At 51.6% G+C, this 27759-nt stretch overlaps 2 protein-coding genes across 2 annotated transcripts in view; one reads left to right on the forward strand and one right to left on the reverse strand.

The window, feature by feature from the left end:
• Window positions 1–9193, reverse strand: part of RHEX (regulator of hemoglobinization and erythroid cell expansion) — a 34611-nt gene extending 25418 nt beyond the window's left edge. Inside the window, exon 1 of the mRNA XM_075054754.1 lies at window positions 9142–9193. Within this exon, the coding sequence (XP_074910855.1) occupies window positions 9142–9193 (52 nt within the window). The remainder of the gene's footprint in view (window positions 1–9141) is intronic.
• Window positions 9194–13418: 4225 nt separating this feature from the next.
• SLC26A9 (solute carrier family 26 member 9) lies at window positions 13419–27577 on the forward strand. Its single transcript, XM_075054919.1, has 20 exons — window positions 13419–13543; window positions 14572–14711; window positions 15044–15154; window positions 15451–15626; window positions 16075–16239; window positions 16830–16982; window positions 17379–17461; window positions 17749–17896; window positions 18628–18741; window positions 19195–19272; window positions 19612–19707; window positions 21981–22087; window positions 22665–22734; window positions 22977–23069; window positions 23526–23642; window positions 24222–24539; window positions 24772–24826; window positions 25225–25370; window positions 26163–26240; window positions 26871–27577. Exons 1-20 carry the CDS (start codon window positions 13419–13421, stop codon window positions 26916–26918), a joined length of 2421 nt encoding a protein of 806 aa, XP_074911020.1. The 3' UTR covers window positions 26919–27577.
• Window positions 27578–27759: the final 182 nt, after the last annotated feature.

Raw genomic sequence — 27759 nt, forward strand, 5'->3', positions numbered from 1 at the left:
CAGACCAGGAGCCCTGGGCACGCGTGGACCAAGGCTGCAGAACTCCCTCCAAGCCCTGGGCAAGGCTCAGGACAGAGAATCACGCTCCCACCAGATTTCACCCAGGCATTGCATCCCTCTGGCCCGAAATGATTTATTTAGCTTTAAATGCCTGCTGCCCACTGGCTCTTTCGAGGCAGACTGGCAGCCTGAGCTGGCTCCTGGCCTCGTGCCACCGGCGCCCGGCCATTGGCAACACCCTGCCTAAAACTTCTGAAAAAGGCCAAGCGGGCTGCCGGCTCTTTCATCTAAAAGCTGGATCCTGATCTCTCTAACCAGGGGCGACAGGACCTCCATCGCAGCCATCCTCACTTTAAACACCTGAGTACTTCTGAAGATACTGACCTCAGAGCCCTGAACAATGAGATGGTTTATCTCCCATCACTGAGGTTTGAGCATTTTGGCCTTAATGAGTTGCCCAAGGCCACGTAGCAGGCAGTGAGGTACAAACGCGATGGCTCCTGCTCTGCCAGGACCCCCTTTGCTTTCCACGCACACCCCAGCTGCTCCTGCGGCTTCCCCGGCTTTGCACTGCCTTGCACAAGCGCTGGTGTAAAGGAGGGAGCAGCTGCACGTTGCTGAGCTTCTCCCAAACTCCTCCGCACACTTTCCCACATTTTTGGGGGGAAAGATTCCTCTTTTCTTTTTTTTTTTTCAAAAAGCCTCCCTTTACTGGAATTCAATTGTGCAAAAAAAGCCTCATTTTGGTTGACTCTCCTAATTCACAGAGTGGACAGAAAGCCTCGAGGGGGGAAGCAATGAGCGGTTGGGGGGGGGAAGCAGAGCCCGGAGCCAGCCCCAAGCCCGGATTCCAGGCGAGCGGGATCCTCCGCACGGCAGCCTGCGGGCTGGGGGGCGATCCTGCCGGCGGTGAGGCCCCCCCGGCCACGGAGCTGCTGCAACGCCACGCATTTTTGACTGAAGGTGTGGGCTGGGGCTGCTCCCCACCCAGCCCCTGGGAGCAGCTGGCCCCGCTGCTGAGCACCGTTCGTGTTTCTGGGCCTTGGGCAGACCTTGCTGAGCACTTGTGTGTTCCCCCGGAGAAGGCAGCTATCTTGCACCTATTTTACAAATAAGATAACAGCCCTTGCTCAAGGTCACCGGAGGCAGAGCTGGGAAGAGGGCTGTCAGGAAAGCGCCGTCCAGCCTCAGCACTTTGCCGAGGACAAACAGCCCCGCGCCTGCTCCACGATGCTCGCCGGGGGCTGCCCCTGTGCTGGGCAGGGTCTTCTCAGGGGTGATGTGTGCTCTGGAGACCCTTGCTGTGCTCCAGTGGGAGATCACAGTCGGTGGGGTTGATTAACCAACAGAACGTGCCCTGGTCCCCGAGCCAGGATGTCTTACACGGCAAAGCCTTCAGTTGGGGGATGCACTCGCACGGTGCACTCGTGCCAGCCCTGCTGTTGTGGCCCAGGGCTCTTCCCGGAGGAGGTCTCCCTCTGAAGACAAGGGCCAGCACCGACGTGATAGGGATTATTCAAAAGACACGTGCAGGGGACACTGTCTCATCAGGAGGCTGCCCCTTCCCTTGCCTTTGGAGATGTTCCTGCAGGGCTAAGGCAGGTTGTAAAGGCCGTGCGCAGATGAGACACGACAATTCCCTCTGCTAGATAACCAGAAAGCTGTATGCCTCTCCCCAGCTCTAAGTTCACACCATGAAATAAACTGCACAAAACATCCACGTGGTGCTGAGCCATAGGGGCAGCTTTGAACCTCCTGATGCCTTTCTGCATTCCACCCTTTATTTTGGTGCTGTAAATAATCCCGCTGTCTCCCTCCAGGACATTGTGTTCCTCATTCCTCCCCGGATAAAGCCCTTGACCCCTGTGCCAGCTGGTGAGACCAACCGTGTGTCCCTGCAGCCAAGGGGGAAGCCTGGGAAGCGTTAAAAGTTGGCGGTTCCCTTTCAAGCGGGACCTGTGTCTCCATCGCCTGGCACCGCGGAGCCGGCGGCTCGGCCACGTCTGCCAGCGAAAGCATGGCGTCCAGCCCGGCCCCAGGAGCTGCATTCCTGGGAGAGAAGGAAACGATGATAACCAGCCCTGGGAATGTCACTGCTCCAGCCAGGCTCTGTGCGGTGACACGCGGTGCCCGCAGGTGACACTGCTCGCTGCGCTGCGGGGACCCGGCGGGTACCAAGCCCTGCCTGCCCTCTGCTTGCAGCCAGCAGCCCAGAGCATCCTACAGTATGGGGCATGTCCAACGCCCCGCTCCAGGAACGGCCACCTCATTCCTCATTCCTGTAGGAATTTGGCAGCCTGAATCTCTGCTTTCCCATCTGGCTGAGGTACACTACTGATTTCAAAAGCTCCCGAAGGGACAGACAGACAGACAAGCAGGACACTCCACCTAACTTCAGATGTCCCCTGTGCAGGTGTCACAGCCTGAGCGACACATCAGCCAAGTGGAGCAACAGCCCTTCAGGACCTCCCAGATCCACCTGGAAGCACCAGTTTCTCTCCACAAAGGCTTCCCGCTCCACCAGCAGCATCCCCATCCCAGACCCTGGCTCCTACCCGTGCCTGTGGCTGCACAAGCCCCGCTTCCTTGGCAAAACTCTCCGAAAGCAAGAAGCAGCTCCAGCCACAGGTCCCAGGGACGGGGGGGAGGGCTGCCTGCAGGTCCCACCACCAGCAAAGCTCCCAGGAACCAGCCCCCTCTGCCCCAGGGGATGCGCTGCCTTTCCCCACCGACTCTAACCTCAGGGCTCCAAGAACCTTTCTCATAATTTCCAGCAGTAAATTACCACTGAATCATTACCCTCATTAAGTGCAATATATCTGCTAATATTAATAATCTGCAAACAAATACACACATTCCAGCACTTGGTATGCTGTTATCGGACCAGAAGATAAACAGCTCAGCAGTCCTTGCACCCAGGGCTCCATGTTTGACTCAGGGGAGTCCGTATGGTGTCTTTCCATCTCCCAGTGCCTCCCAGCTTTCTGGGCAGCCCCACTACTCCCCAGACACTCGTCTTTGCCCTACACATTGTCCTGGCTGGTTTGTTGGTGGGCACATCCCATTAGAGTGGCCTGGGCCACACGCGGTGAGTTTGGCCGAAGCAGAAAGAGGCAGAACAGAGTTATATTTATAGTTACTGAAACTGGAATTTGACCAGGACTGCACCTCCCGTTGCAAGAAATGCCAAAGGACCATTGGTGGCTGTATGGGGCTGCTTTCCCCATAGGGCAAGACCTTGCAGTTCCCTGATCACACCCACCAGGACTTTGGAATAGCAGCTCTTGCAATGGGGAGCCGCCAGCCCTCCCCATGAGCTCACCTGTCCCCGTGCAGTGGGAACCAGTGGTGAGTCTGTCTGTACGGAAGGGACACCTGGATTTGGAGGGGACAGAGTAAGCCTGAAGGCCTTGTATAAGTCATCTCCTGCGGGCAAATTGCATTGCACAGGATTGAGAACTTCCTCGGGTTTTCCCAATGCTGGGTGGGCAAGAAACCCAACCAGTCAGACTTCTGCCCCGCCAATGTCCCAGCCCAGGCCACGAGCAACTGCACCACTAGGTCCCTTTGGCTGGTTTGGTTTTGCATCCCAGTGTAACTGCATTTTACCGTCTGTCTGACAGGGATCGCTGACATTCCCTTGGTCCTGGCATCCCCACTGCTGATCTTGCCAGGTCCTACACAACGTCCCTGCCCAGATGCAAAGAGCAGACAGCTCAGAGCACGAGGAGCATCCGCAGCTCCTCACCTGGACCTGTTCCTGTTTCACTCATGCAGTCAGCCAGCTTTGGGATTTTGAGATTGAAATTAAGGTGACGTTGCTCCCAAAGCTCAGAGCTGGGCTGGTCCCCAAGGTGAGACCTGTCCCCTCTGGATGCACAGAGTGGCTGCACAGCCCCTTTGCTTGGCAGCTTCTGTTTTTCAAAGGCAGATGGCTGTGATTAGAGTGGAAGCTTAAATTCAGGGCTCTGTGGTCCTATTCCAAGCGCAGATACTGATCTCAAACAAGTGATTTACCTACCCCCCCATGCCCATGGCCACTTCTGTAGCTCCACAGCTCTGCCCACACTGGGATGACAGTTTAGGAAAGTGAGGGGGAAAAAAAAATCTTTCATTGGTGGAGCTCTGCTAGGAAAAGCACCAGTTCAATGATGGCAAAAAAAGTCCCTTTTTGCATTAGTTGACTGCCCAGGCAGTTTATCAATGCCAGCATCACCTCTGCAGCAGAGATGCTGTTTCCCTTCTTTCTGTGGTGTTTGCGAGCAGGACCCCTGTGGCTGGGATCTTCAGGTGCTGGTGCTCCGGGTTCCCTGGATTTGCCCCATAGCAGGGACCACTGCGTGCACGTGAGGACTGGTCCTCCTGCCATGTCATGTGTTTCCGTTTCAAAGGGCTTGGGGCATATCAGGCTGCCCTTTTAAAATAACACTTGATATGGGTTATTAATGATATTTACAGGATAACCACTTGGCAATTATTACCTCTGTCTATCAGATGGCAATGAATCAGCCCCCTTTCCCCTGGCACCCTTCAGCAGGGTGTTCCTTTGGCATGCTCCGGACATAACAATCGATTCCCATAAGATGAAGTTTCTTGGCAGTAAATGCTGATGCCTTGTGCATTCACAAGGTACCAGAGATTTTTACTCTGACAGACTCTGGGAGTCAGCAAAAGCCACATCATTGCCTTCTCCCTTCCTCCCATCCCAGCCATATCCCCCCTCCTTCTCCCCGCTCTCTTGATCTCCTGCCTTCTCTCTCCCTTTTCCCTTTTCCCATCATTTTCCCCATACGCAGGCCAACAAAAGCTCAGAGCTCGCAGCACATCCTACCCGCCCTGCGTCTGCACTTTGGGATTGAGCCCGGAGCAGGGAGGGCAGCAGAGCCATCCCCTATAAACAGCTCATGCCAAGCTATCCTTGGGGATGATGGGAGCATGAAAGATCAATTCCTTCCGCAGCAAATACCCCCCGCAGCTTCCTTCTACGGGCCTATTCCTTCAGTGATGTCCCCTGCTGATGTCCCTATCCATCTCATATCATCTCTGACATCCTGGCCAGTGCCAGGCTCCTGCACTCTCGAATCCCTCTGGGAGGAGAGGAGACCACGAGCCCGGACACAGCTCGGCACGGCGGTGCCGGCGCGGGCTGGGGACACGGCGGCAGGAGGGGACGAGCCCGTTCCGCTAGTCCGAGCTGGCTGCTCCCCGCCAACACGCACGTCACACACGTGCCTTTTTCAGCTCCGAACATTGCATTTCCCAAGACAACGGCAAAACCCCGGGTCGGGAGGTTGAACCGGTAACTCTGGGGGGGTGACCCCCAGGTCTGCAGCTCCCAGACGGTCCAGCCCAGCACCTCCCTGCTCCATCCCTGTCCACTGCCAGGGGCATCCGAAGAACTTGTCAAACTCTCCTCCAGACGAGCACGTGGCGCAGGTGTGGCTCCCGCCTGGGGACCGTGCCTGCAAGGCTGATGACAGATAGCCCAGCCCGATCCGCACCGGCACATCCCCGCGCCGCCGAGGGCTTCGACCTCTTCCCCGTGCAGACGAACGGAGCCCGCGCCCTCTCTCCTGGGCAGGTAGCGGGGGCTTCGCCTCTCTTTCCCATTCCTCTCATCCCTTTGAACCTGGAAATAAGAAAGAAACTGCTTTCCCCTGCCAATCCCATCTTCAAAGCCCGAGCGGCGGGGTCCGGCGCTGGCACAAAGCGCACCATTGTCCGTTCCGGAGGCGGAGAGTCGGCCAGAGCACAAAGGCCGGGGAGACGCTACCCACCGCACCGGGAAGCTCGCCCAGGCCAACAAAAGCATCTTCTCCTGCCCCGGGTCCGAAGCAGGCGAAGGAGGGGGCCCCGGGGTGACGGTGAATATGGGCTATTGTCACCGAGAGCCCGGAGCACGGAGGGACCCGCAAAGGTGATCAAACGGCCCAGGCCGGAGCGGGAAGGGGTGGGGTGAGGGGGGACATCCAAAAAAGCCCTTGTCCCTCTTCAGATCTCTCCTTATCTCCCCTGGCTATCTCCTGGGCTTAGCCTGGGTGTACTTGCTTGCAATTACCTCCTCCAAGCCAATCAGGCGCCGAGCACAGCCCTCGGTCCCCTTGACTGAGGTGATTTATAAATGACTCACTGGCTTATTTGAGCACAGACCTCTGCACACCTCCTTGGGAGCACCTCTCTGCCGGGGCTTTCTTGCCACATCTGCAGCTCCCCTCGCAGAATCGGCCCTTTCTCCGCCCGGCGAGGCGCAGGTAACCCAGCTCCAACAATCGTGCTCTTTGTCTGGGTGGGCGTGGGGGATTTACACTCTGGTTGCACAGCCACTGGGTGTGAGTTTCAGTATTTGGAGAACTGGTACTTCTTTTTTTTTTTCCCTTCTCTTTTTCTCCCTCCTTTTGCAAAGAGGATTTACAGCAGCAGATTTACTGAGGAATTAGCAATACCAACGATCCAAGAGCTTGATTTATGAAGAGAGGCTGGAAGAGCCAAATATGTGAATTAATTATTACTAGAATAAATCCTGCCATCTTATCCTGGCTGGCTCCTGCTGAGATCTGTGGGGGGGATTTGCCTGGTATAGGAGAGGCAATACTGATGAGAGACCCTCTGTTTCTGGATCCTTGTTATGATCAGAACTTTCTGTGCATGGGACTATATAAAATGGTCCCTGCCGCAAGGATGTTGCAGCCCAAATTAGGCTTCGCACATACAGGCATAGTGAGAAAGGATGTGGAGCCCAGTGCCTGTAGGCAACGGTTGAGGAGCACTGGTTGTGCAATAGGAATCTAACCTAGGCAAGGGGTCTTTGCTGCACAGGAGATCCTGGTGCATGGATCCATGGCTGTGGGCACGCAATCAGATGAGGAGGGAATTTTAAAGCTGGGAATGAGAAGTGCTCCCAGGCTGAGACCTGTCAGACTGGGTGCAGGGTCTCCAGCTCCTCCCAGTTCCATTTCATGGGATGTTTAGGTCCAGTTTGGGCAGGCTTCCTCATATATAGGCGGGAGAAAATATCCCCATAAACCTGCCCCGTTGTACTAAACTGCTGTTCATGCAGCTAGGATGCTTTCTGCTCTGTCCTGATAAAATTTGTCCACACCTCATTTGTAAGCAAGCTGAAAACTTAAGCTGGGGACCAGTCCTTTCCCTTGAAGACAAGTCCTTGGAGTGACATTTGTGGCTGGCCACACAGTATTTCTGCCCCAGGTCAGAGATTTCCAGTAGAGAAATGCTGTCCCGTCCTCTGCCTCTGGGGGAGGATGGACTGGGTGACCCCAGAATCTGGAGGGGCGGGGAGCACGTGCAGGAGCAGCCTCTCAGCAGGATCCCGGATAAGTGTTCGCAGGCAGTGCAAGAATGCTGCAGTCTGCAAACTTTTTAATTCCTTGGGATTTGCATTGCCTACCTGCTCTTCAAAGGCGGAGGGCAAGGTCTGTGTCAGAGGCGTGCGGAGAGCAGAGACTCACGGCAGCCAGGGACACCAAAGTTTCACTTCTTTTAAGTGCGCTTTCCAGCCTTCCCTCCTTCCCATCCCAACGGCTCTGTATGCCGAGGGAGCGGCAAGGGGATGGCGAGGATGGACACACCACTTTCCAGGGGACAGACTCAGATGCCGTTAAGGTCAGGCACTGCTCTCTGCCTGCCAAGGGGCCGGCAGCCTGATCCCAGCACCGCTGTGCCACGCTCAGCAAGGTGACACCTCTGGGGGACTGCAGGACAGGGATGTTGGTGGCTTTTGGAGGATGATGATGGGGACGTATCTACATCCCGGACCGCAGCACCCCAGGCCATGCGCCTGCTGCCTCACCCCAGCCCAGCCCTCCCTCGGCGAGGTACAGCGCTGGATGCAACTACAAAAGTAATGGAGAGTTAGGGTGGGGTTGGGAATAAGTGGGTTAACCAAACAAATGACAGAAAGAGCGGGCCAAATCTGGGCTTGTTTACCCCCGTGTCAGTGCAGAGCAGATCCCCTGTGCCTACAGCATTTGGTGCATTTACGAGAGCATTAAAAAGAGCCGAAGCCGAGCTGCTGAATATAAGCATTTTACTTAATAAACACCCTTTGAGCCAAACACTTTGGCTTCACCTTCAGTAGCTGGCAGATGTCTGCAGATCTTATTATTCTGGTTACCAAGTGCAGAGCTAGTTTGGTTAGAAACTCATGTGAAGTGGTACATCAAACATTGGCACTGACCCAGCGACGGCGGAACAAGAGTACAGTGCAGTGCTCCTGCCTGGTGCCTGCGCTGGGCTGGGTCGTTTAAAACAAGAAAAGGGCCATCTGCCTTATGGAAATCACCTATTTAACACACCAAATATTTAATCTAAACAAAAAGATTTAATGCCTGGCTGCTCCATGGCAAAAGCGCAGGAGTGGAGGAACGGGACGGCTGCTCCCGAGGGGGATGTTGAAGCCGAGGCTGCAGCACGGTGCAACGAGATGGGAAGGTGGGAACCGGAGAGAAGCGGAGATGTCTCCTCCCTGCCCCTGTACCCATGGCATACGTCTCTGTCTATGCCTCTCCACAGTCAGGCAGGGCCAGTTAGCAGCTCCCAGCACCTCTCTCCCTCTTTCACCCTCTCCCTCTCTTTCTGGCTTTTATTCCACCAGCCATCATGATGGTTCCTGCGTGCTGCTCCTGGAAAATTGACTGAAACAGCAAAGTTCTGGCTGAACTTTTTGGACTGGCATTTTGCCTTTCCTGAGGCTAAAAGCCACTTTTGGGATAGAGTATTTTGCATAACTGATATATATGCTCTCCTAGCATCAGCCTCTTCTATTTCCAAAGGGCAGAGGTTAAGAAAAAGTTAAATTCCATGGCCAAATTGTGTGTATTCAGTGTGTGGCACCGTGCGTGCAGCCAGCTGCTCAGCCCCTGAAACAAAACCGCCACTTCCCTGTTTCTGCCTCTTCCCCAGATTACTAGGAAAGATCTTTTTACCAATACACTTGGGCCAGAAATGTGGGACTATAGACCTGGCTTTACCACCACAGGGTGCTTTCTTCCTGAATCAGTTCATTTGCAGATGAACCCTGGCAATTCAGAGCCAAAAGTAAAAGAAAACTAAATCGAATCAAAGCGATTTTAACTGTGAGCAAAAAAGAGTGCCCAGTCAAAGGGCCCATCTGAAGACACTAACCTGAATGAACGTGCCGGGGGTCCCTTGGTGATGAGCTCCCAGTGTGGCCCATCAGCCGGACTCGGTCCTGGCCTGTCCGGGATGCCAGAAGGTCGGAGAGAGTGAACAACCCAGGAGCGTGGGGGCGGATCCGCTGGGCTGATCGGCACCCGATAGCAGAGGTGAATTATACAACATCCTTTTGAAATACCTGAACTGACTGACAGCAGAAACCTCCTTTTCCTCCTGCCTGTGTGCTTTGCGAACCCAGCTCGACACCAGAGGCGTGAAAGGGAGAGGGAAGCGGGTGTGTGGCAGGAGGGTGAGGCAGAGTTCAGCCTGGGCGAGCACCCGGCACTGCAGCGACCAGCACTGCAGGGCCTGGCATTGCAGCATCCAGCACTGCAGCATCGGGCACTGCAGCATCTGGCACTGCAGCATCTGGCACTGTAGCATCTGGCACTGCAGCATCTGGCACTGCAGAGCCTGGCAATGCAGAGCCTGGCACTGCAGCATCTGACACTGCAGAGCCTGGCACTGCAGCATCTGGCACTGCAGCATCTGGCACTGCAGAGCCTGGGACTGCAGCATCTGGCACTGCAGCATCTGGCACTGCAGCATCTGGCCCTGCAGAGCCCGGCACTGCAGCCGCCCTGTCCTTCCCCATGCCATGCCTCAGCAAGGAAGGACAGCACAGGTTTCAGGGGAGGAGGTAAGGGCTTCCTTGCCTGACCTTGCGAGACTTGGGCCCTTTCACCGTGTTGCCCCAGGGCTTCCATGGCACCTGCAGCCGGAGCTGGGAGCGGGAGGCTGGGAGTCGCGGCAGACACGGTGCTAAAGGCACTGATTCAGGGGAACAGGAGTCAAGACCTTGTCCTGGTGTCGCAACCAAACCCTTGCACCTGTGCTTGCCTTCTCCAGGCAGACCTTGTCTCCTCGGGTAGGGGAGAGTTGCTTTTTATAACCCTTCCTTGGGCAATGGAGCTGGGAGAGAGATGTTTTTAATGAAGACTCGCCCAGGATATGGAAGAGACCAGACCTCTGAACTCCATCAGCTGAGAAGCAATCAGCAAGGAGATCTGCATGTGCATCGCCTTGTGCAAGGAGAAGCGAGGATAGAGAGGGGGGCAGACAAAGGAGGAAACGTTATTTCCAGAGCAGATTTTTTCTCCCTAAAATGTAGCAGAGGCATTCCCTGAATGTTCAGCTCTTGCACTGGGATCAATTTGGGCCCTTGTATTACGAATAAGGCAGTGATCAGATTGCTTTCCCACTAAATTTTGACTCGCACTCCTTCGACTGGAGTCCCTTTTCTATGCCTATGCCAGCACAGGAAAGTGGCTTTATGCCAATTGCTCCTATCAACACTAGCCAGAAACCTCAATGTGACTTTCCTCTTCCCAAACACAGCTATCACCAGCATAGGGACTGAAGATAAGGGCTTAGTAAATGCATTTGCAAGATGAACACTGGGAAAAAAGGTCTGTGCTTGGGATGCACAGGCTGGTTTGAGACTGATAGGGCAGGGATCAGCCAGGTATGAACTGATGGGACTCTTAGCTGATGACCTACTGGGACCATATATTTCACCCACCTCATATTCTTGGAGTGAAGCAGTTCTGCCTTCATTTGTTGCTTGCTCCAAGTATCAGGTCACAGTTATGTATTCAGTGTGCCACAATTTCTCCAAGACCCCAGGCTCAGTAGACTTATCGGTGAAGCCAAACTTCACATTTCTCAGCATCATCCACTCTAGCTGACACATTGGAGGAATGGGCTTCCTGAGAAGCTTGTAACGGGGGCTCTGCACTTGGAGCTCTTCCCCCAGACCTCGTCCTTTATTTCCATGCCCATACTGGAACAGAGCTCTTGAAAAACCTGGTCCCTGCAATGCAGCAATTTACTGGCACTCTGCTTTTCTCTCCGCACACATTGCATTGCTTCAGTGTCCTGCCCCAGCTGCAGGATTTAAACCAGCTCTGCAGCTTGCTGTGGTCATATCCCATCAACACCAGGACAGCTGGTTTTGCCTTTTGTTCAAGGAGCACTCACACAGCTCATTCTCTTTAATTCCGAAATCTCAAAGGTTTAACCTGGTGTTTGATCTAGGGCAAGGCCAGTGATAAGCCAAGTCAAGAACTTGACTCTGTCCGAGATGCTGACATCATTAGCCTGTTTGTTTAAGATGGAATTTAATCATGGGGATATTTTTCCCTCTATACTTGCCTTGTTTATTATTTTTCCTGATTGCAGGCACTTTCACTCAGCAGGAGAAATTCATTAAAGAGCTGTGATATAATTGGCTGATTCAGTCTGTCTGATGGCAGGCATGCTGCTCAGCAAGTGATGGAGCCGAGAAATAAAGCTGAGTGAGACTTCTTGCACCCGAAACTCAGCTGGGTTTATCACGCCTTAAAAGCTTGTTGCTAAGCCTGGACCTGGGCTACAAAATATTCACAAGGGAGAACTGGAAATCTAGAGCAGAGCTGTGGGGCTGGGACCAGGAGAAAGCCTGGGCACGCTGGGAATCTGTTCAGCAATGGGATCTGGAGCAAGGCTGCAAGGCAGGGACAAGACTTGCGCAGACTGACGTGGGAAAACCAGGGAATGACCATTTATCAGATGGGCTTCTGGCATGAGCGTAGGGACTGGGAAAGAGCCTAGGACACTGCTTAGTCTTGGCCTGCACCAATCCTCCAAAAGGTAAAGCTTGTAATTGCTCTTGGAAGGGTATCTCTAGCTGAAAAGGAGCAGCAGGGATGCCCGTGTGTGCATGCCTGCAGAGGGCACTGGATTAAGCACCTGGTAATGCAGGAAGAGGGACATGTCTCCTCTTTCAGCTAGCTGGCACCTAGCTGGCCCTCCAAAGACAGAGGCTGGGGTCCCTCCCGAGGCAGCACGGGTGCACATCAGAGCCTGGAATGAGAAACACACCGTTGCTGGAGCTGTTTTACAGCAAACTGCACTTGATTGCCCCTCTGATCACTAAAGCATCCACCGCAAGAGAGGGGTTGATGACCTCCCTTTCTAAACCCATTAGCTCCTATTTGAGTAATGATTCTGTTGACCTAAATTCTCCCAAAAGTTTCGGCTGCCTGCATCATACTTTCCTTCCTGTCCCGGACTGCTGGGCCACTCTGCTACATATTACTCATGTCTTCCAGCCCCCACTCCAAGGTAACTGCTTATCAGTGAGGACTGACATTAGTCCTACGGATGAATGTTTTGCTCATCCTGGTTCCAATGAACTCGGTGTCAAGGTGTGCACTGACTTCAGCAGTACTCACGATGCCAAAAGGGGAGAGAGGAGAATCTGGTATACTCAGATCACTCCATAAGCTCTCAGCAACCTGGATGTTGTTTCTTGGTACGTTCTCCTGCCTGAATCACCAGCTTTTTCCACCCCCTCTTCTACTCCTGTGTTGGGCGATGACCCACTTAGATACATGCCATACCACAAATAATTACCAAGATCCTTGTTTTATATCTGACCACTTCCTCCCTCCACTCCCAGCCTCTCCAGTTTGTAATGATTCTCCACACTTCCTAGGCATTGCTGGTCATAGTAAAATAAGGAAGGGTTCTCTGAAGTTCATCACCTTTCTTTGGTGAGACCCAGATACTGGGCAGGACTAGTCCATCCAGATGTTTTGACATCTTCATCACTGAAATGAATTAGCAACAGTTATCTTTCTGCACATCACTTCCTAGGATAAACCAAGGAGTCATCCACAGCCTCTCATGGCAAGTGAGAGATAGGAAGGCTGCTGAACGCAAATGAGACCACTCAGCAGCGTAGCAGGAACATCTCGGACGGAAACTGCGTTTAATCACAGTGCCAGTATCTACCATTGCAAACTGTGTCAGGGCTGCCCAGCGTTGCAAAGTCTCACCAACCCCACCGGCACATGGTGAAACTGAGGCATGAGAAAGGTCAAATGACATGCCCGAGGCAAAAAGGCAGTCACTGGCGGAGCTAAGATTAACACCCATGCTCATCTGCCAGACAATCCAGGACGCGCTCCGGTCCCCTTGGTGCGGCATTGCTCATTAGCATCACCTCAAAATAGCTGGTAAAAACTCCCTGTGCCGGGGAGCAGCAGCCCCCGGTGCTGGGAGAAGCCACTCCCAGGACCTGCCTCTGCGCCACGGGGAAACTATTTAGGGTGGAGATGTTCGGGGAGGGCTCCCAGACGCTGGAGGTGTCCGGTCTGTTATACTGCAGGTGGGGCCAGCTCCAGTCACATTCTTGGCTTTGCTTTTTCTTTTTTTCTGGGAAAAATTTAAATGATCCAGGGATGAACCACGCCAGGCCTCGCTATGTCATCGAACGTCCTGCATATTCGGTCAGCCTCTTCGATGAAGAGTTTGAGAAGAAAAGTAGAAGTTACCCCGTTGGGGAAAAATTGAAAAACCTTTTCAGGTAACATAGAATGCTATAGCTGGGGCAAATGTAAATCAGATTTGGTCTGGAATTGGGATATAATTCAGACCTGGGGATATAGCTCCCATTTTTATCCTGGGAAACCTTCTCCATGATCTTCAGGGCTTTGATGGATGAAAGGCACAGGAGAAATGCAAATTGTACTGAAGCAAGTGAAACTGGTTAGACTTTTCACTGCCTCAGCTGTTACACTGTAGGGCAAATAAGCGGAACAGTTTGCACCAAGTGCATTCGGGATTTGGGGTTCTGTTTCCCAATTTTTTTTAAGAATGAAAAAGGCATTATCGGTGATGTAGGTATGGGTGTGCGGATTATTTCTTTAAGCTTTCCAGCTGGGATTTCCTTTTATCAACTTTCTGATTAAAAACAGTACTGGCTTTTCTTAAAGAAAGATGAAAAATCATGCAAAGAAATATGAATAATCCTGCTGATTGTTGTCTTGGAAATCTAGCTCGATTTCTTGGAAAAATGAAGGCAGTAATACATGAAAGAAAGCGAACATACGTGTTAGCAGGCAGAGCTGTGAGATGCTGCATGTGCCAACCCACCCAGAAACAATCTTCTTTCAAAAACACTTGGGGTTTTTTGACCAAGCACCTGAAAAAGTTCATCTTTGGCTCTGTCCAACTGCCCCATGAATCTCTGAGTTGTGTTTCCTCTCTACAGCTTTCCTATCCCCTGTCTGAAGGGTATCAAGATATTGGGAAGCAAAATCCTTCACTTTGTGCAGGTTCTCCTTCCAGCTGTGGCAGCATTGGAGACCTTCCACTGAGTCAGGAACATCCCTACAATAATCCTCTATGGCATGTCCACCTAGTTAACTGCAAGAGCCTCACACTCGCAGGGGAGGGCTGTGAGCCAAATATCGGGCTCAGGATTTGGTGTGGGAGAAAGGCTGAGACATTCCTAGAAAGATTCTTCCTTGCTCCCTTGCTTGCTCACTTCCCAGCTCACTTGCTTCCTTCCTTGTTTACTTATTTGCATTATTTTTTTTTAATCTCCTTTAGATGTTCAGCTTCCAGATTCAAACTCATCCTCTTTAGCCTGTTCCCAATACTTGTGTGGCTTCCCAAGTATAAAATTAAGGACTACATTTTGCCTGATGTTCTTGGTGGGCTCAGTGCGGGGACGATTCAAGTGCCACAAGGTGAGATGCAACGACTTTCTGGGTGACCAAGAGGGGACAGCACTTTGCCATTTCAAGTAAAGGTCTGCAGATGACAGCTGATGTCCAGTCTGGCGGGGGTTAGCTACCTTTACTGCTGACATGTATAAACCTAAGCTCTACCTCTGACTTGGCTATCCCTATATTTCTCTGCGGTGCCCTTCCCTGGCCTCTTTGGCCTCTCCTGCCCAGAAAGCAGCAGTCTGTGCTGGCCATGGCACCTTCTTGGAGCTGATGTGAGTGTGAGCAGGGCAGGGGGCTGACACCAGCTGCAGAGACCTGGGTGACCTGCCCATTTCCTTGGTGTTTTCCAGGGATGGCCTTTGCACTGCTGGCCAATCTGCCTCCTGTCAACGGGCTCTACTCCTCCTTCTTCCCCTTGGTAACATACCTCTTCCTTGGCGGTATCCATCAGATGGTCCCAGGTAAGAGTCTGCAGAGCAATTGTCTGCACAGGGCAGTTAAATACTGGCTGGCAATACTTGGTGTGTCCCAGAACATAGACGTTTGGGTATGTTTGGTCCATCAGGGGTTTACCGGATCCCTGATTCTGGCTGCACAGCAGGATCTCACCCCAGTGAACTATTGCCGCATCTTGCCACAGGGCTGTCTGCGGTGATGGGCTGGGTGGTTTGGTCTGGACAGCCTAACCTGTCCAAGTGCCTTCCAGGACAGGATGCTCTCCAGAGAAAACTACTGACATCACTGTGTTGTGCTGTAGGTACTTTTGCTGTCATCAGCATTATTGTTGGCAACGTCTGCAATGAGCTGGCTCCGGAGTCAGATTTCCAGTACTTCAACCATACTACCAATGAGACCAGCGTGAATACCACAGCCCTGGAAGCAGCCAGGCTGGAGATCTCTGCCACGTTAGCCTGCCTGACAGCCATCATACAAGTAAGGACTCGCTGCACTGCCTGTGCTGTGTCCTCTGGCCAGAGCTGACCCACACGGAGTCAGCCAAACTCTCTCTCGGGAGCAGAGACGGTGGTCACAGATGCTAGAAGAGGCCCCACTTCTAAGTGGATGATGCCTCAGCATAGAGGTTTTTGGGGATCCCACCCCAGCTGCAGTCTTGGCGTGAAATTCTCCGAACGGACTAGCCAAGGGTGATCTCCTGGGGCAGGATCGCAGCCAGTGATGACACCCCAGCACCCTGCAGCTTTCCTCTCCCCACCCCTGCTACGGACCGGTCTGCTCAGCCCAGCCCGTGCCGTGGCTGCGTGGGAGGGATGCACCCTTCTTCCCAGCAGAGCAGCCTGCCCGGCACAGGCACGCTCAGGCTCTGCACCTCGCCCTTTTGGGCTGGCACGCTTCTAATAACGCCTTGTCTGTCCTACCCTAGCTGTGCCTGGGATTCGTGCAGTTCGGCTTTGTTGCTATCTACCTCTCAGAGTCTTTCATCAGGGGCTTCATGACAGCAGCAGGGTTGCAGATCCTCATCTCCGTGCTCAAGTACGTCTTCGGCTTGACAGTCCCATCTTACACCGGGCCCTTAGCTATCGTCTATGTAAGTGGGTGCTCTGGACAAGGGCCTTCCCTGCACCTCCTCCCCCAGTGACAATCCACACCGCAGGCATCACTGCCACCCGTGCAAGGAAAAGGGGGGCTTGGAGAGAGGGAAAGGGTGGAGGGAGGGGGAATACGCCTGTCCGCACCATCCCTGCCCAGCACACCTACGGTGCTGCCATTCTATTTCCTATACAGTATTATCTGAGCCCTTGTCTGCTAGTTTCTAATCAGATATAATGAAATGGGTCTGCAATTTGGGGAGAATATGAACTGTGTTGCTTTACAACAGGCGTCTTGCAAAGTTGTTAGCAACAGAAACTTTTCCCATGGACAGGTTTACCCATTCCTGGGCTTTCCTGCATCTTCCATGGATGCATCCTCCATTGATGCAGCTAGAACCGCATTTCACTGGACAGCACAGACTCAGGGCTGGCTGCTGATCTCTCAGCAGCAGGGTTTCTAGCATTTCTCTCACCCTCGTCACATCTCGGGGTGTTTGCAGTTGATTATGGTAAAAAGTGTTCTCCATTATGCTTGTCCAGAGTCTCTGGTTCCCCATGACACCTTCTCCTCTTCTCTCCCCTTTAGACATTCATTGATATTTGTAAAGGTCTGCCCAAAACCAACATGGCCTCCCTGGTCTATGCCTTGGTCAGTGCTGTGCTCCTGATCATTGTCAAGGAGCTCAACCTAAAGTACATGAAAAAGATCCGGATGCCCATCCCCATGGAGATCATCATTGTAAGTGACGTGTGAGCTGTCCCTCGGACCCTCCAGGAGACAGTCCCTCCCCTCACCTTACAGCCCTGGGACACCCACTTCTGCTCGCAGAGGGTCCATCATGTAGAGCATCTACACAGTGAATATGACATGACCCTCACGTGGGTTGGGGTCAGAAATAGGGCCATCCTCATGGAGGATACCTCTGATGCTCAGGTCATCCCTGTTAGACTGTACCTGCATCCTAGTGATGCTGAGGATGAGGAACATAACTCCTGCTGGGGAGGTCCTCTCCTTTCCAAGCCTGAATTGGGTGCTAATTTTCTACTGTCAGCCCCAGGAGCACAGCAAGTTTAGTGCTTCTGAGAGAGCTCATGCTCTTTCTGCTTACTGCTCTTTTATTCTCTGTACTTTCAGGTAATAGTTGCGACTGCAATCTCTGGCAGCTTCAACATGCCCGAGAAGTATGGCATGCCAGTAGTTGGGAAGATCAGCATGGGGTAAGTGCATGTGCAGGTCTGACTCAACTTCCAGATAATTTTCCTTCCTCCTCCTCCTCCTCCTGCAGCCTGGAAAACAGCTCACTCTTCCCTGCTGTATGACAGTCCCCTTCCAGGACTGTCAGGCAGCACTGCTGCGCCTTGTTACACAACTGCCACCATCCACTCGAGCTGTCCACGGTGTAGACACGGATTATGTCATTCCTGAACACACAAGCTCCTCACCCACTTCACCAGCCTCCGGACACTAGTGTCACAACTGCTTCTCGCCTCCACTCTGAGTGCAGGTTCCCAGCGCCAACCCTGCCCCTGGTGAACAAGTGGAAAGACATGATCGGCACAGCTTTCTCACTCGCCATCGTGAGCTACGTGATCAACTTAGCCATGGGGAGAACGCTGGCAGCCAAGCATGGCTACGACGTGGACCCCAACCAGGTAACGCTTGGTCTGGAAGGACGCAAAGACCGTTCCCCTTGCTCTCAGGCGTGAAAGGAAAACCTCGCTGCATGAATGGGAAGCTTTCAGACGTGCTCTGCTTAAAACAGACGTGCTGCTCCCATGCATGCAGGCTCACGTGGCAGCTTGCCATGTGGGGGTTGAAAGGATATGGCAGATCCATCTCCCATGGACTGGAGAGAGACTGCAAAAGGGAAGAAAACTTTAGGCTGAGCTCTCTGCTTTGCTCTCCCTCCTGATCTGAGGCTTCAGCCCTGAGTGCTGGCACAGATGGCATTTTTGCAGATTGTTGAAGCACAATGAGGCGCATGTATTTTTCACTGAGCAGAGAAAGACCTGGATTCCTGGTGTGTCACCCAGATACTGTAAGAGGCAGGACATTAAATAATCCTCTTTTGTCATCACTGGCACAGTGGCAGTTTTCAATAACAGCCACACATACCACATGAAGCCCTGCCCTTAGTGTGTCAACAGATGACAACATGTTTATGTGGAATTGTGCTTCCAGGTTTCCCTGCTATACCAGAGCCCATCCCAGCTCTTACTGGAAGGAAAGGGTCTGGGACACACCGTAGGGAACCCAGGTCCCTTCCCTGGCCATGCAAACCCCAGACTCGGGTACCTGCTCTCCTGCCTGGCAGCTCACACACGTTGGCAGGGCAGGATGGGCAGCTGTCCTTTCTGATGACCATGTTCCCCCATCTCCACAGGAAATGCTGGCCCTGGGCTGCAGCAACTTCTTTGGATCCTTCTTCAAAATCCACGTGATCTGCTGCGCTCTCTCTGTCACTCTCGCCGTCGATGGGGCAGGAGGGAAATCACAAGTTAGTACCTCCTCCTCCTCTCTTCCCTATGTGACCCTACTTGACCACAAACCCCTATAGCTGCTGCAAGCTGCCAGCCTGACATCGCTGCTGCGGGTCTGGAGAAGCTCCATATATAAAAGTGCTTCACGTTGCTGTTGGTAAAGCAGAATTTCCTCCTTCCCCAACCCCATTTTGTTCCCTGGATGGTTCTTTGGATTGGTCACAGATGTAGGGCTGTAAATCTGCATTCCCAGTCTGGCTCCCCCAATTGAGCAGAGCTACCACGTGAGGGAATTTTGGGGTTATCCGTGAGATCTGCAAAATCCTAGCCTACTTCTCGGAGGCAATTGTCTGCTCACATAAAATACTGCAGTGATCAGTTTTGCCGTTGGCTGAAGCAGCGGGAGACGAAAGACCCAGATGGGGTTTAGGAAGACCCTGATGTTTGCTGAAGTGATTTCTCTTTTGCAGGTGGCAAGTTTCTTTGTGGCCTTGGTGGTTATGGTGACCATGCTGGCTCTGGGGATCTACCTTGAACCTCTTCCAAAGGTAACACAAACTGTGCAGGCAGCGTGGCCATTGCATCGCATACTCTACACACCCAAGCGAAGGCACAGCCTTGCTCCAAAAACCCCTGACGCAAACTGTTGCACAGCACCATTTGCTCCTGGCCTGGGGTCCTGTCTGCACTGAGTCTCTGGAAGCAAGAATAGTCTAAATTAACATACTCGGCTCCAAGCGGGATCTTTGTGAGCATCACCCTTTCCCATTCCCTTGTGGTAACTGGACCAAGGAAGGCAGACACTGCAGAAAGCACCTGCTGCAAAACGTGGCACATCCACACTGTACACCCGCATCCTAGCTGATACAGTCCCCTCTCCTCCGCAGTCTGTCCTGGGAGCCCTGATCGCGGTGAACCTGAAAAACTCCCTCAAGCAGCTGGCTGATCCCTTCTACCTGTGGAAGAAGAGCAAGCTGGACTGCGTGAGTGCCTGGGGACGGGTGGGAGGCATCCGCCTGCCTTACGCTGGCTGCTCAGCCCAGGGCTGCGTGAGGCAGAGGCAGGGCGAGCAGACTAGCCCCCCAGCAGGCTTTTGCAGAAGGTGGGTTTCACTCTCTCGGTGCGATCGTGCTTCCAACCGCTCGCCAACGAGGTCCCGAGCAGCGGCGGAGCCTGTCCTGCCCAGCTGAGCACTCTCATGCTTAGCGCACATATCAGAGAGGCCTGAACTATTACCTGCTCTGTTTAAATGCCAATCAACTGCGGGAGCCTGTTTGCCCAGAACTAGCCAAACCGGCCCTGCTCAATATCTGGGAGTCATGACTTAAAAACTCACACAATAGCCCTCCAGGGTGAGGAGAGCCCTTCACAGCGATAAGGACTCCAGGCACTGGTTGATGTATAAACCCAGGCAGGGGGTGCAGGGGAGTGAGAACGGAATTTGGAAATGTCTGACATAAAAAGACAGTGTTTGAACAGGACTCCCACGGCTGAGTGGTGTGTGTGGACACTGAGCCAATATCCTGTCAGGTCCCGACAAACCGCCTTATCGGAGAAATCAGGAGTCCAAAGGGGCTGACCTGAGTCATCAAGAGCTTTCCCAAAATACGGTTCAAACAGGTGCTGGAGAACAGATGGGTTAGCAGTCCAGGCAGAGATTTCACAGGAGTGTGATCGTGACATGAAGGCACACTCCAGCACAGGGCATGAGCTACAAAAAAACGGTCCATGCTTAGGAGTGATCCCAGCAGACTAACCGGACCAGGGATGTGCGACATCTGAGCTGACACGGTTATGCAGGCAAGAACCAGCAGAGTGGGAAAGTTGCTGATGGGAAGATGCAATTCTCTGTCGGGAATCGTTTATGGCAGTTTAAGCACATCTCTGAACGGGTTCTGCTGATGCCTGGTAGGTAGGATGGAAGGTCTCGGTCGGCTCTGGCAGTTCATGTGAGGGCAGGTGAAGTTATTGCCTTTTATCAGACCTCGCAGAGGGGAGCACAGACTATCCCCATGGGCTCCACAGCCCCCAGCCCAAAGTCCGGGCAGACACCTGAGCAGACACTGGACTGAGCGGAGATGCATGGTGCTGCCTGGGGAACACCCTGCCAGCGTGTCTCTGCCAGACTTGGCCACCACAGCGGAGGCAAACGGCTCTCAGAAACCTCTTTGATTTGCCCCACGTGAATCATCCCTCCTCCATGGCACAGCCAGACCCACTGACCCGGCTGTGCTGTTCCCACTGAGCTGCTGGAACAAAGCTCTTGCTACCAGCAACCACAGACAGCCTATAGGTGTAGGGAGCGTGGGGACCAGGCAGATGCCAATGGAGTGAACGGCATTCCCCTGACCTTAATCTCTCCGGAATTTGAACTAGATTCAGTGTCCTGTCCCAAAATGGGGAACACCATTTCTGGGTGATGTCAGACCATCAGTGTTCATTACGTCAAGTCTGGTTGTGTTTCAGCACTAACTGCAGGGATCACTCCACAGATACAGCCCAGTGTGAAGTCTGGATGGAGGGAAGCCCTTACTTGACATTTATATGCACAATGCATATAAATTAAGATGCCAAAGTCATCAAAGTTACCCTGATTTGTCCAAGGTCAAAGTTAGGTTTTATCAGTTTTGAGGATGGGATTGTAATAACCTGATAATTATTCTCAGAGGGCATGTTTATATGCTTAGGCAGGACTAATCTCATACGGAGGGAGATGCTCGAGTGCTAATACATAAAAATGACAAATGACAGAGCTCTGAGCTCAGAGGTGGAGCAGGATTTGGTATGCTCTGTCATACTTTGTCATCAAATTTGCTCTGTGTTCAGGTCATTTATAGTAGGTGCTCAGACGGTTTTCAGATCGATGCTCATTCCTCCTGAAATGCTCTGACAGCAGGAGCTTTCTTGGGGTTAGGAGCAGTTACTGAGCATCAGATGGTCTGATCTGCAGGAGCCTTTTCCTGACTAGTTAGGCTGATGCTTTTTGAACTGAATGAGCGGTGCGGGTGTTATGCACTAGCTGCTTTTACGGCTGAAAAAATGGGGCTTCTGGCAAGCTTCCCAGCAGTGATGTTTCACACGAAAGCGTGCAATAAACTGTATCATTAGAATAGCTGCAGAATTCAGGCCTTGGTCTTTTGATCCTCAGCTGTGTAGCTCTTGAGGTCCACAATATCAGCACATTGCCATTTTCCATCCATCACCATGCTCCAGCCTGTGGTACAGTAAAATTATCTGCCATGCTCTTCTCTTGCAGTTGGTCTGGCTGGTGAGCTTCTTGTCCGCTTTCTTCCTGAGCCTTCCCTATGGAGTTGCTGTGGGCGTGGGATTTTCCGTGCTGGTTGTGGTTTTCCATACCCAGTTGTAAGTACCAGTGTAGCTACAAAAAAAAAAAAGAGAGAAGGAAAATCTCCCAGTTGCAGAATAAACGGACAGATTATTTTTATAACCGACCTCTGCCCATGTTTCGAAGGAACGTGCGGCAGGAGCCTGGGGGAGTGCAGGTGTCCTCCCCAGCCCCTGGAATGTGCAAACAGGAATGGCAGGCGCTAATTTACTGCCTGCATTCTCACTCCTGCGCACAGTTAGCGATGTGCACATCCCAAGGCAGGGGGAAGTCTGCAGGTATTTACTTCAGCACGAAAAGCTGCCTGCATAGTTCCCAGCAGAAAATCCTGCTCATAAAAAGAAAGAGCACCATATATGTGCAGAGACTGGTGTGAAGTTTTCACACCATTTTTAATCCATCAAAGCCCTTTATTAATATTTCCGAGCGTGGGATCTCAAACTGCTGACTCTTTTTTGCCCTGTAGACTCTGCAGGGATGAAATCTAAGTATTTTCATAAAGCAAATTTTCAAATCCTGGTATGGAATGTGAAGCAAAGCAGTTTTCTTCCCTTGCAACATTTACTCTAATTCTGATCGCCTGTTTTCTCCTAGCCGTAACGGCTCTGCCCTGGGCCAAGTAACTTCCACTGACATCTACAAGAACCCTAAAGCCTACAACAAGGTAAGCAGAAACTAAAGCATCCTCAGAGAAAATGCTGTTCTTTGCCACTGGTACCCAATGTGATCAGGAAACTCAAGTTCATGTTTCTGTCTCAGAGAGGCTTTTTGCTGCCTGTTTCAGAGGTAGCAGGAGAGCTCCTGTTCAGTTTGACCTTCCCAGTTATCTGCTGGCCAAAATCCCAGCCACCCTGCACGCCACACACACCCCGTCAGGCGTGGTTTGAGCTCTTGTCTCTGTTGCAGGTACACGAACTTAATGGGATTAAAATTGTGACCTACTGCTCGCCACTGTATTTTGCCAACTCAGAGATATTCCGTGAGAAGATTATAGCCAAGGTGAGCAATGCTCTAATAAATTTCTGCTTGCAGCCAATCCCAAATGGCCCTTGCTCTCTCCTGTATTGCTCCGTGGAGATAATTAAGTCTAGGATGTTCACGAAAGATGGTCACATCCATTCTCCACTCTTCCATCCTTTTCTCCCTGATCTTCAGGACTGTTTGTAGACCTCGTTTTAGAGGTTATGCCTGCATCCTGGCAGGTATCCTCCTCCAAGCTCTGCCAGAGCAGAGTCATCCTGCTACTGCAAGTGTCTCCTCCCTGCATGTGCAGGTACCCTGAGTTACTGAAGATGTTGTTTGGTTGCCGTCAGGATCACCTCACTCCAGTGTACAGCTGGCGCTGTCCTCCTGTGCCACATGCCACAGGCTGGGAAACAGCAGGAAAGAAACAGCAGCCCTTGACTACGGGACTGAATGGACTTTTTCAGATAAAACTCCCTCTCTTTTCCACAGACCGGGGTGGATCCTGGTAAAGTGTACTTAGCCAGGAAGAAATATGTGAAACAGCAGGAGAAGGGGACAGCACAACCACCAACAAAGCTACCAAAATTCTTATTGAGGCAGAACAAGGTAACTCAGTTTGGGTTCCTGTGTTGATGAATAAGACTCCAAGCCCCCATCAAACAGTTCCTCTTGACATAGGATTTTCTGCACTGTCTTCCTAGCCACATTTACCACCTCTTGCCTTCTTTCCTTCCCATCCACATCTCCATTCCTCCCAATAGCCAAAACTTTAAGATGCATGAGAACTGGAAATGGCTGGGAGCAAGAAAGCCATAGAGACAGCTAGAATGGAAACATGGTGAACAATTTGCTAGAAACTGGGCTTGCCCTCTTTCTCTAAGGATGCATCTATGTCAGCATTTCAGTTCAAAAGTGCCCCTTTGAAGCACATTTCCCAGTCATCCCAGCTTCATTTGGTTTGCATTGCTGAGCAGTCTTGAAGCATGTGAACAGGAATAATTTAAAATTAACCTAACAATCTCCAACCCCAAGGGACATTCAGTCTAGCCCAAGTCTAGCATCAGGCTGGAGTTAGTCCAGATTAAAACACTTCACGCCACTGCATAGGTGCATTCACGTGTCAGGATCTCAGCTTGTGCTGATAATTGTGCCCTGCCCTGACTGTGCATTTCTGCTTTGCTGTAGACCTTGTCTTTGCAAGAGCTCCAGAAAGACTTTGAAAGCACCTCTCCAACAGATACCAATAACAACCAGACGACTGCTAATGGTGCCAGTATCTCCTACATCACATTCCGTCCACCGGCCAACGGTGCTGGGCAAGTGCACACCTCCAGCGAGCTGGGCAGCACCACTACTCTGCAAGGAAGCACATTCAGTGTCATGCCCACAGCAGATGTTGACCCTATGATGACAGCACCGCCCTATATCAGCTTTCACACCATCATTCTGGACATGAGTGGAGTGTGTTTTGTTGACCTCATGGGCACAAAAGCACTGGGCAAGGTTAGTTCTGTATACTACAAACATAGCCAAGCAACACATCAACCAGGTACCTTCTACTCTCTTGGGCAACTCAGACAAAGATGTTTACCCTCCTCAAGAGAAGGTTTGTGTGGCTTTCTCCTTCACCTTCCCCAGGATACATGTAAAGCCCTGGGTAAAAGACTTTATGTCTAAACACAAAACTGGAGCAGCAGTGTTATTAATCCTCTCTCTCCCCTCTCATCCCTTCTAGTTGTGTTCCAGTTATCAGAAGATTGGGATTAAAGTGTTCTTGGCAAACGTGCATGGTAAGAATCCACGAAGAACACATTTCCATGTGATCTTCCCCCATTTATGTGCTCCTGACAGACAGGAGATCTTTTTGTGTTCTTTATGCAAACTGTGTGAGCTGTCAGCTTTTTGTTGGACCAAACCAGAACAGATGAAAGAAGAGAACAGAAGAAAGGAAACACTGTTCTCTGTGTGTGAAATAGGTCCTTTCATTTGGGAAGTGATATGACTGGAACATCATCACATTTAGCACATAGAAAAATAGATCCTTACACTCTCCTTTCTATAGCAAACCTGCTTCTTCCCTATGCATCCCAGCCTTGCTTTAGCTCAGAGGACCACCGTCAGCCATGTGCACTATCAAAGGCTTCCTTCTTTGGTTTCCTTCTTGTTCATGTGCTTTTCATTTCTTCAGCTCAGGTGTACAATGACATTAGCACAGGTGGAGTCTTTGAGGAAGGAGGCCTGGACCGAAGTCACATCTTCTTGACGATCCATGATGCTGTTTTGTTTGCACTGGCCAATATCAAAGAAGTTGTCCACCCGCCCATCTTAGAAGAGGTAAACTTGCTCCCCAGTCTTTCTCCAGCTCACGGTACTGTACTATTAGGTTTACACATTGCATCAGCAGAAAGGAAGAATAACAACTCAATACTGCACCTAATGTAAGTTTCTTATTTATCTCAAGTGGCAAAGGTCTAAATCCAACAAAATATTTCATCTCCTAATTCTCATGTATGGGCCAAGTACCTACTGACTGAATTGATTTCAATGGGAATTCAGAAGTGTAAATGTCTTCTGCAAACCCCTAGCTGGGAGATGAATGTTGTCCCAGCCTGGAGAAGCCAAAAGAGCTGTTCCAGCACTATGCCCTCGGTTTGGTGTTGGCTGGAACACGCAGCTGCACACAAAGGCAGAATTTGGCCCTCGGAAATGAAGGCAAAGCACGTGTCCCTGTCCTTGAATAGCCCCAGCATCCATGAACGCTTCCCTTGGTGGGAGGAGAAAAGGCCAAAGCAGGAATGTGGCACATGCTGACAACACAGGGTCAGACAGGCTATTCCCCCAAACATGGGTTGGTTTATTGCATGGTAATTGGAGTTAGAACCAGGGCAGTGTTAGCCAGTTATCTCATGAGAGTAAGTTAAAGTATCTCATACCTCGGCAGAGAGATATGTAAATGCCAGCTCAGTCAGAGGAGATAAAAATTGAAAGAGGATTCCTTCTGTGCCCCTTCTTCCTGGGCATTTCCCTTTGAGCACGTGTGATGTTTTAAGCCTGGGTTAGTAATTTTTTTCATTCCTTTCAACCCTGCACTCTGCTAATTTGTGGAATTGATTCTTTCCTGCACAGATGCCGAATCAGACAGAGCTCTCCATCTATGATGAGTCCGTGGACGAAAGCAGTGCAGAGTTCAAGAACTTGGAGGAGGTTAGTTCTAGTGCCATGGGTCACTTCTTCAGCTGTGGACACAAGGTGGAAATCAGAAGTCATGGTTGGGATTGGTTAGATGGGAAGTCCCCTGTGCCACTGCCAGGCAAACTGCTAGCAACAGTAAAGCTTTGAAAAGTTAGTCTCAAAAATAATTTAAAATCCCTGTCATGAGGAGCTCTGGCAGGCACCTGGAGGAAGGAGCAGCTAGGTTACCCCACAGGGGAATCCTTTAATCCATTTTGGGCCACATAGCTCAGGTTCACAGTCAGACCTGTGGTCTCTATGCCCTGGGATAAACTTGGAGAACCAGGTTTAGCTCAAGCCCAAAAGAAGGGTCACTGCTTAAGTTTTTCAGCACAGACTTTCTTAATGCTGAAGTGATCTGCACCCACCGAACCCAGGTCCCTGGGAGGAGATCTGTTCCAATGTTGACCTTCCCCATGCGATCCATGCACAGCTGGAAGCAGAGCAACCTCCCCACCACCAGCTTTCGGTTGTGGAGGAGGGCTGGGAAGGGTTGGAGTTTCTGGTGGCGTTTCTCTCTGTGATTGAATGACTGCTGAGCTGCACTGCTGGGTTTGCACCACGGTATCAGCCCTAACCCAGCGTGCCTTGTGTGCCCTTTAGGAGATGTTTGGAAGCATGTTCCACTCAGAGACCCAGACAGCTCTGTGAGCACACAGGGAGCGTCAGCATGCGGGCAAACCCTCCCGAACAGACTCTGCTCTCCCATCCCTTCGTGAAGAGCTGCACTTCTACCTGGGGATACAATAAGTTTGCAAAGCAAGGGGCCATCGCTCCTCTTGAACTGATAAATTCTTCCCTCCTTCCTGCTCTGCTTCTGGTATTCAGAGCAATGGACGCTGGAGCAGGCAACAGAAATCTATGGAAGCTGGAACTCAGGAAATGCCATCTCATTAATTACAGAAGAGAAGCAAGTTTATTCGGAGGCAGGTGCCTTAACTCATGGGACGATTAGTCATTATTGCCAAGTGCTCTCCTTTGTCTCACACAATCGCACCCTTCTGCCCACACAGGCATTACGTAATTCAGGCATCCCCCTTCTTTCTTTTCCCTCCTCCCTCTTTTCCTGATGAAGTGAAATACAAGCAAATATCAAGAGCCTCTCATGGCCTTGATTCACGAGCAAAAGCAACTCCTGCAAGGTGCAGCGATGCAGCTTTGTAAGGCAACGTTGTTCTAAAACGTGCACTGACCTTCGGGGTGTCTGCGCAGTAAGTGCAAACCCCTGAATTTCCCTGCGTGTCTGTGTAGCACCACTTCTGCCTTTCCTGTGACCCCTCTTCTATCACCCCCTGCACTGCTGCCTTTGTGACCCAGCATCCCAGAAACCACTGGTCAAACCAATGCTCTATTTCTGATACCCCAAAGACGTTGGTACTATCTCTCAGTAGGGCTACTTTCTGGATTACATTTTTCTTTTCTTATTAATAGGACTAGCTTGTAACCAGAAATAAGAATTCCTTGTTCCTGTGTGTTACATGCACATATTGTC

This window comes from Buteo buteo, chromosome 23 (genome assembly GCF_964188355.1).
Source record: "Buteo buteo chromosome 23, bButBut1.hap1.1, whole genome shotgun sequence".
NCBI lineage: Eukaryota > Metazoa > Chordata > Aves > Accipitriformes > Accipitridae > Buteo > Buteo buteo.

Bases quoted from the DNA above. Each gene is read 5' to 3' on its own strand.
- SLC26A9 (XM_075054919.1), top strand. From the start codon at position 13,419: ATGAACCACGCCAGGCCTCGCTATGTCATCGAACGTCCTGCATATTCG. The intron at 15,155-15,450 runs GTAAGAGTCTGC...GTTGTGCTGTAG, and splicing joins TATCCATCAGATGGTCCCAG to GTACTTTTGCTGTCATCAGC. The intron at 24,827-25,224 runs GTAAGAATCCAC...TCATTTCTTCAG, and splicing joins GTTCTTGGCAAACGTGCATG to CTCAGGTGTACAATGACATT.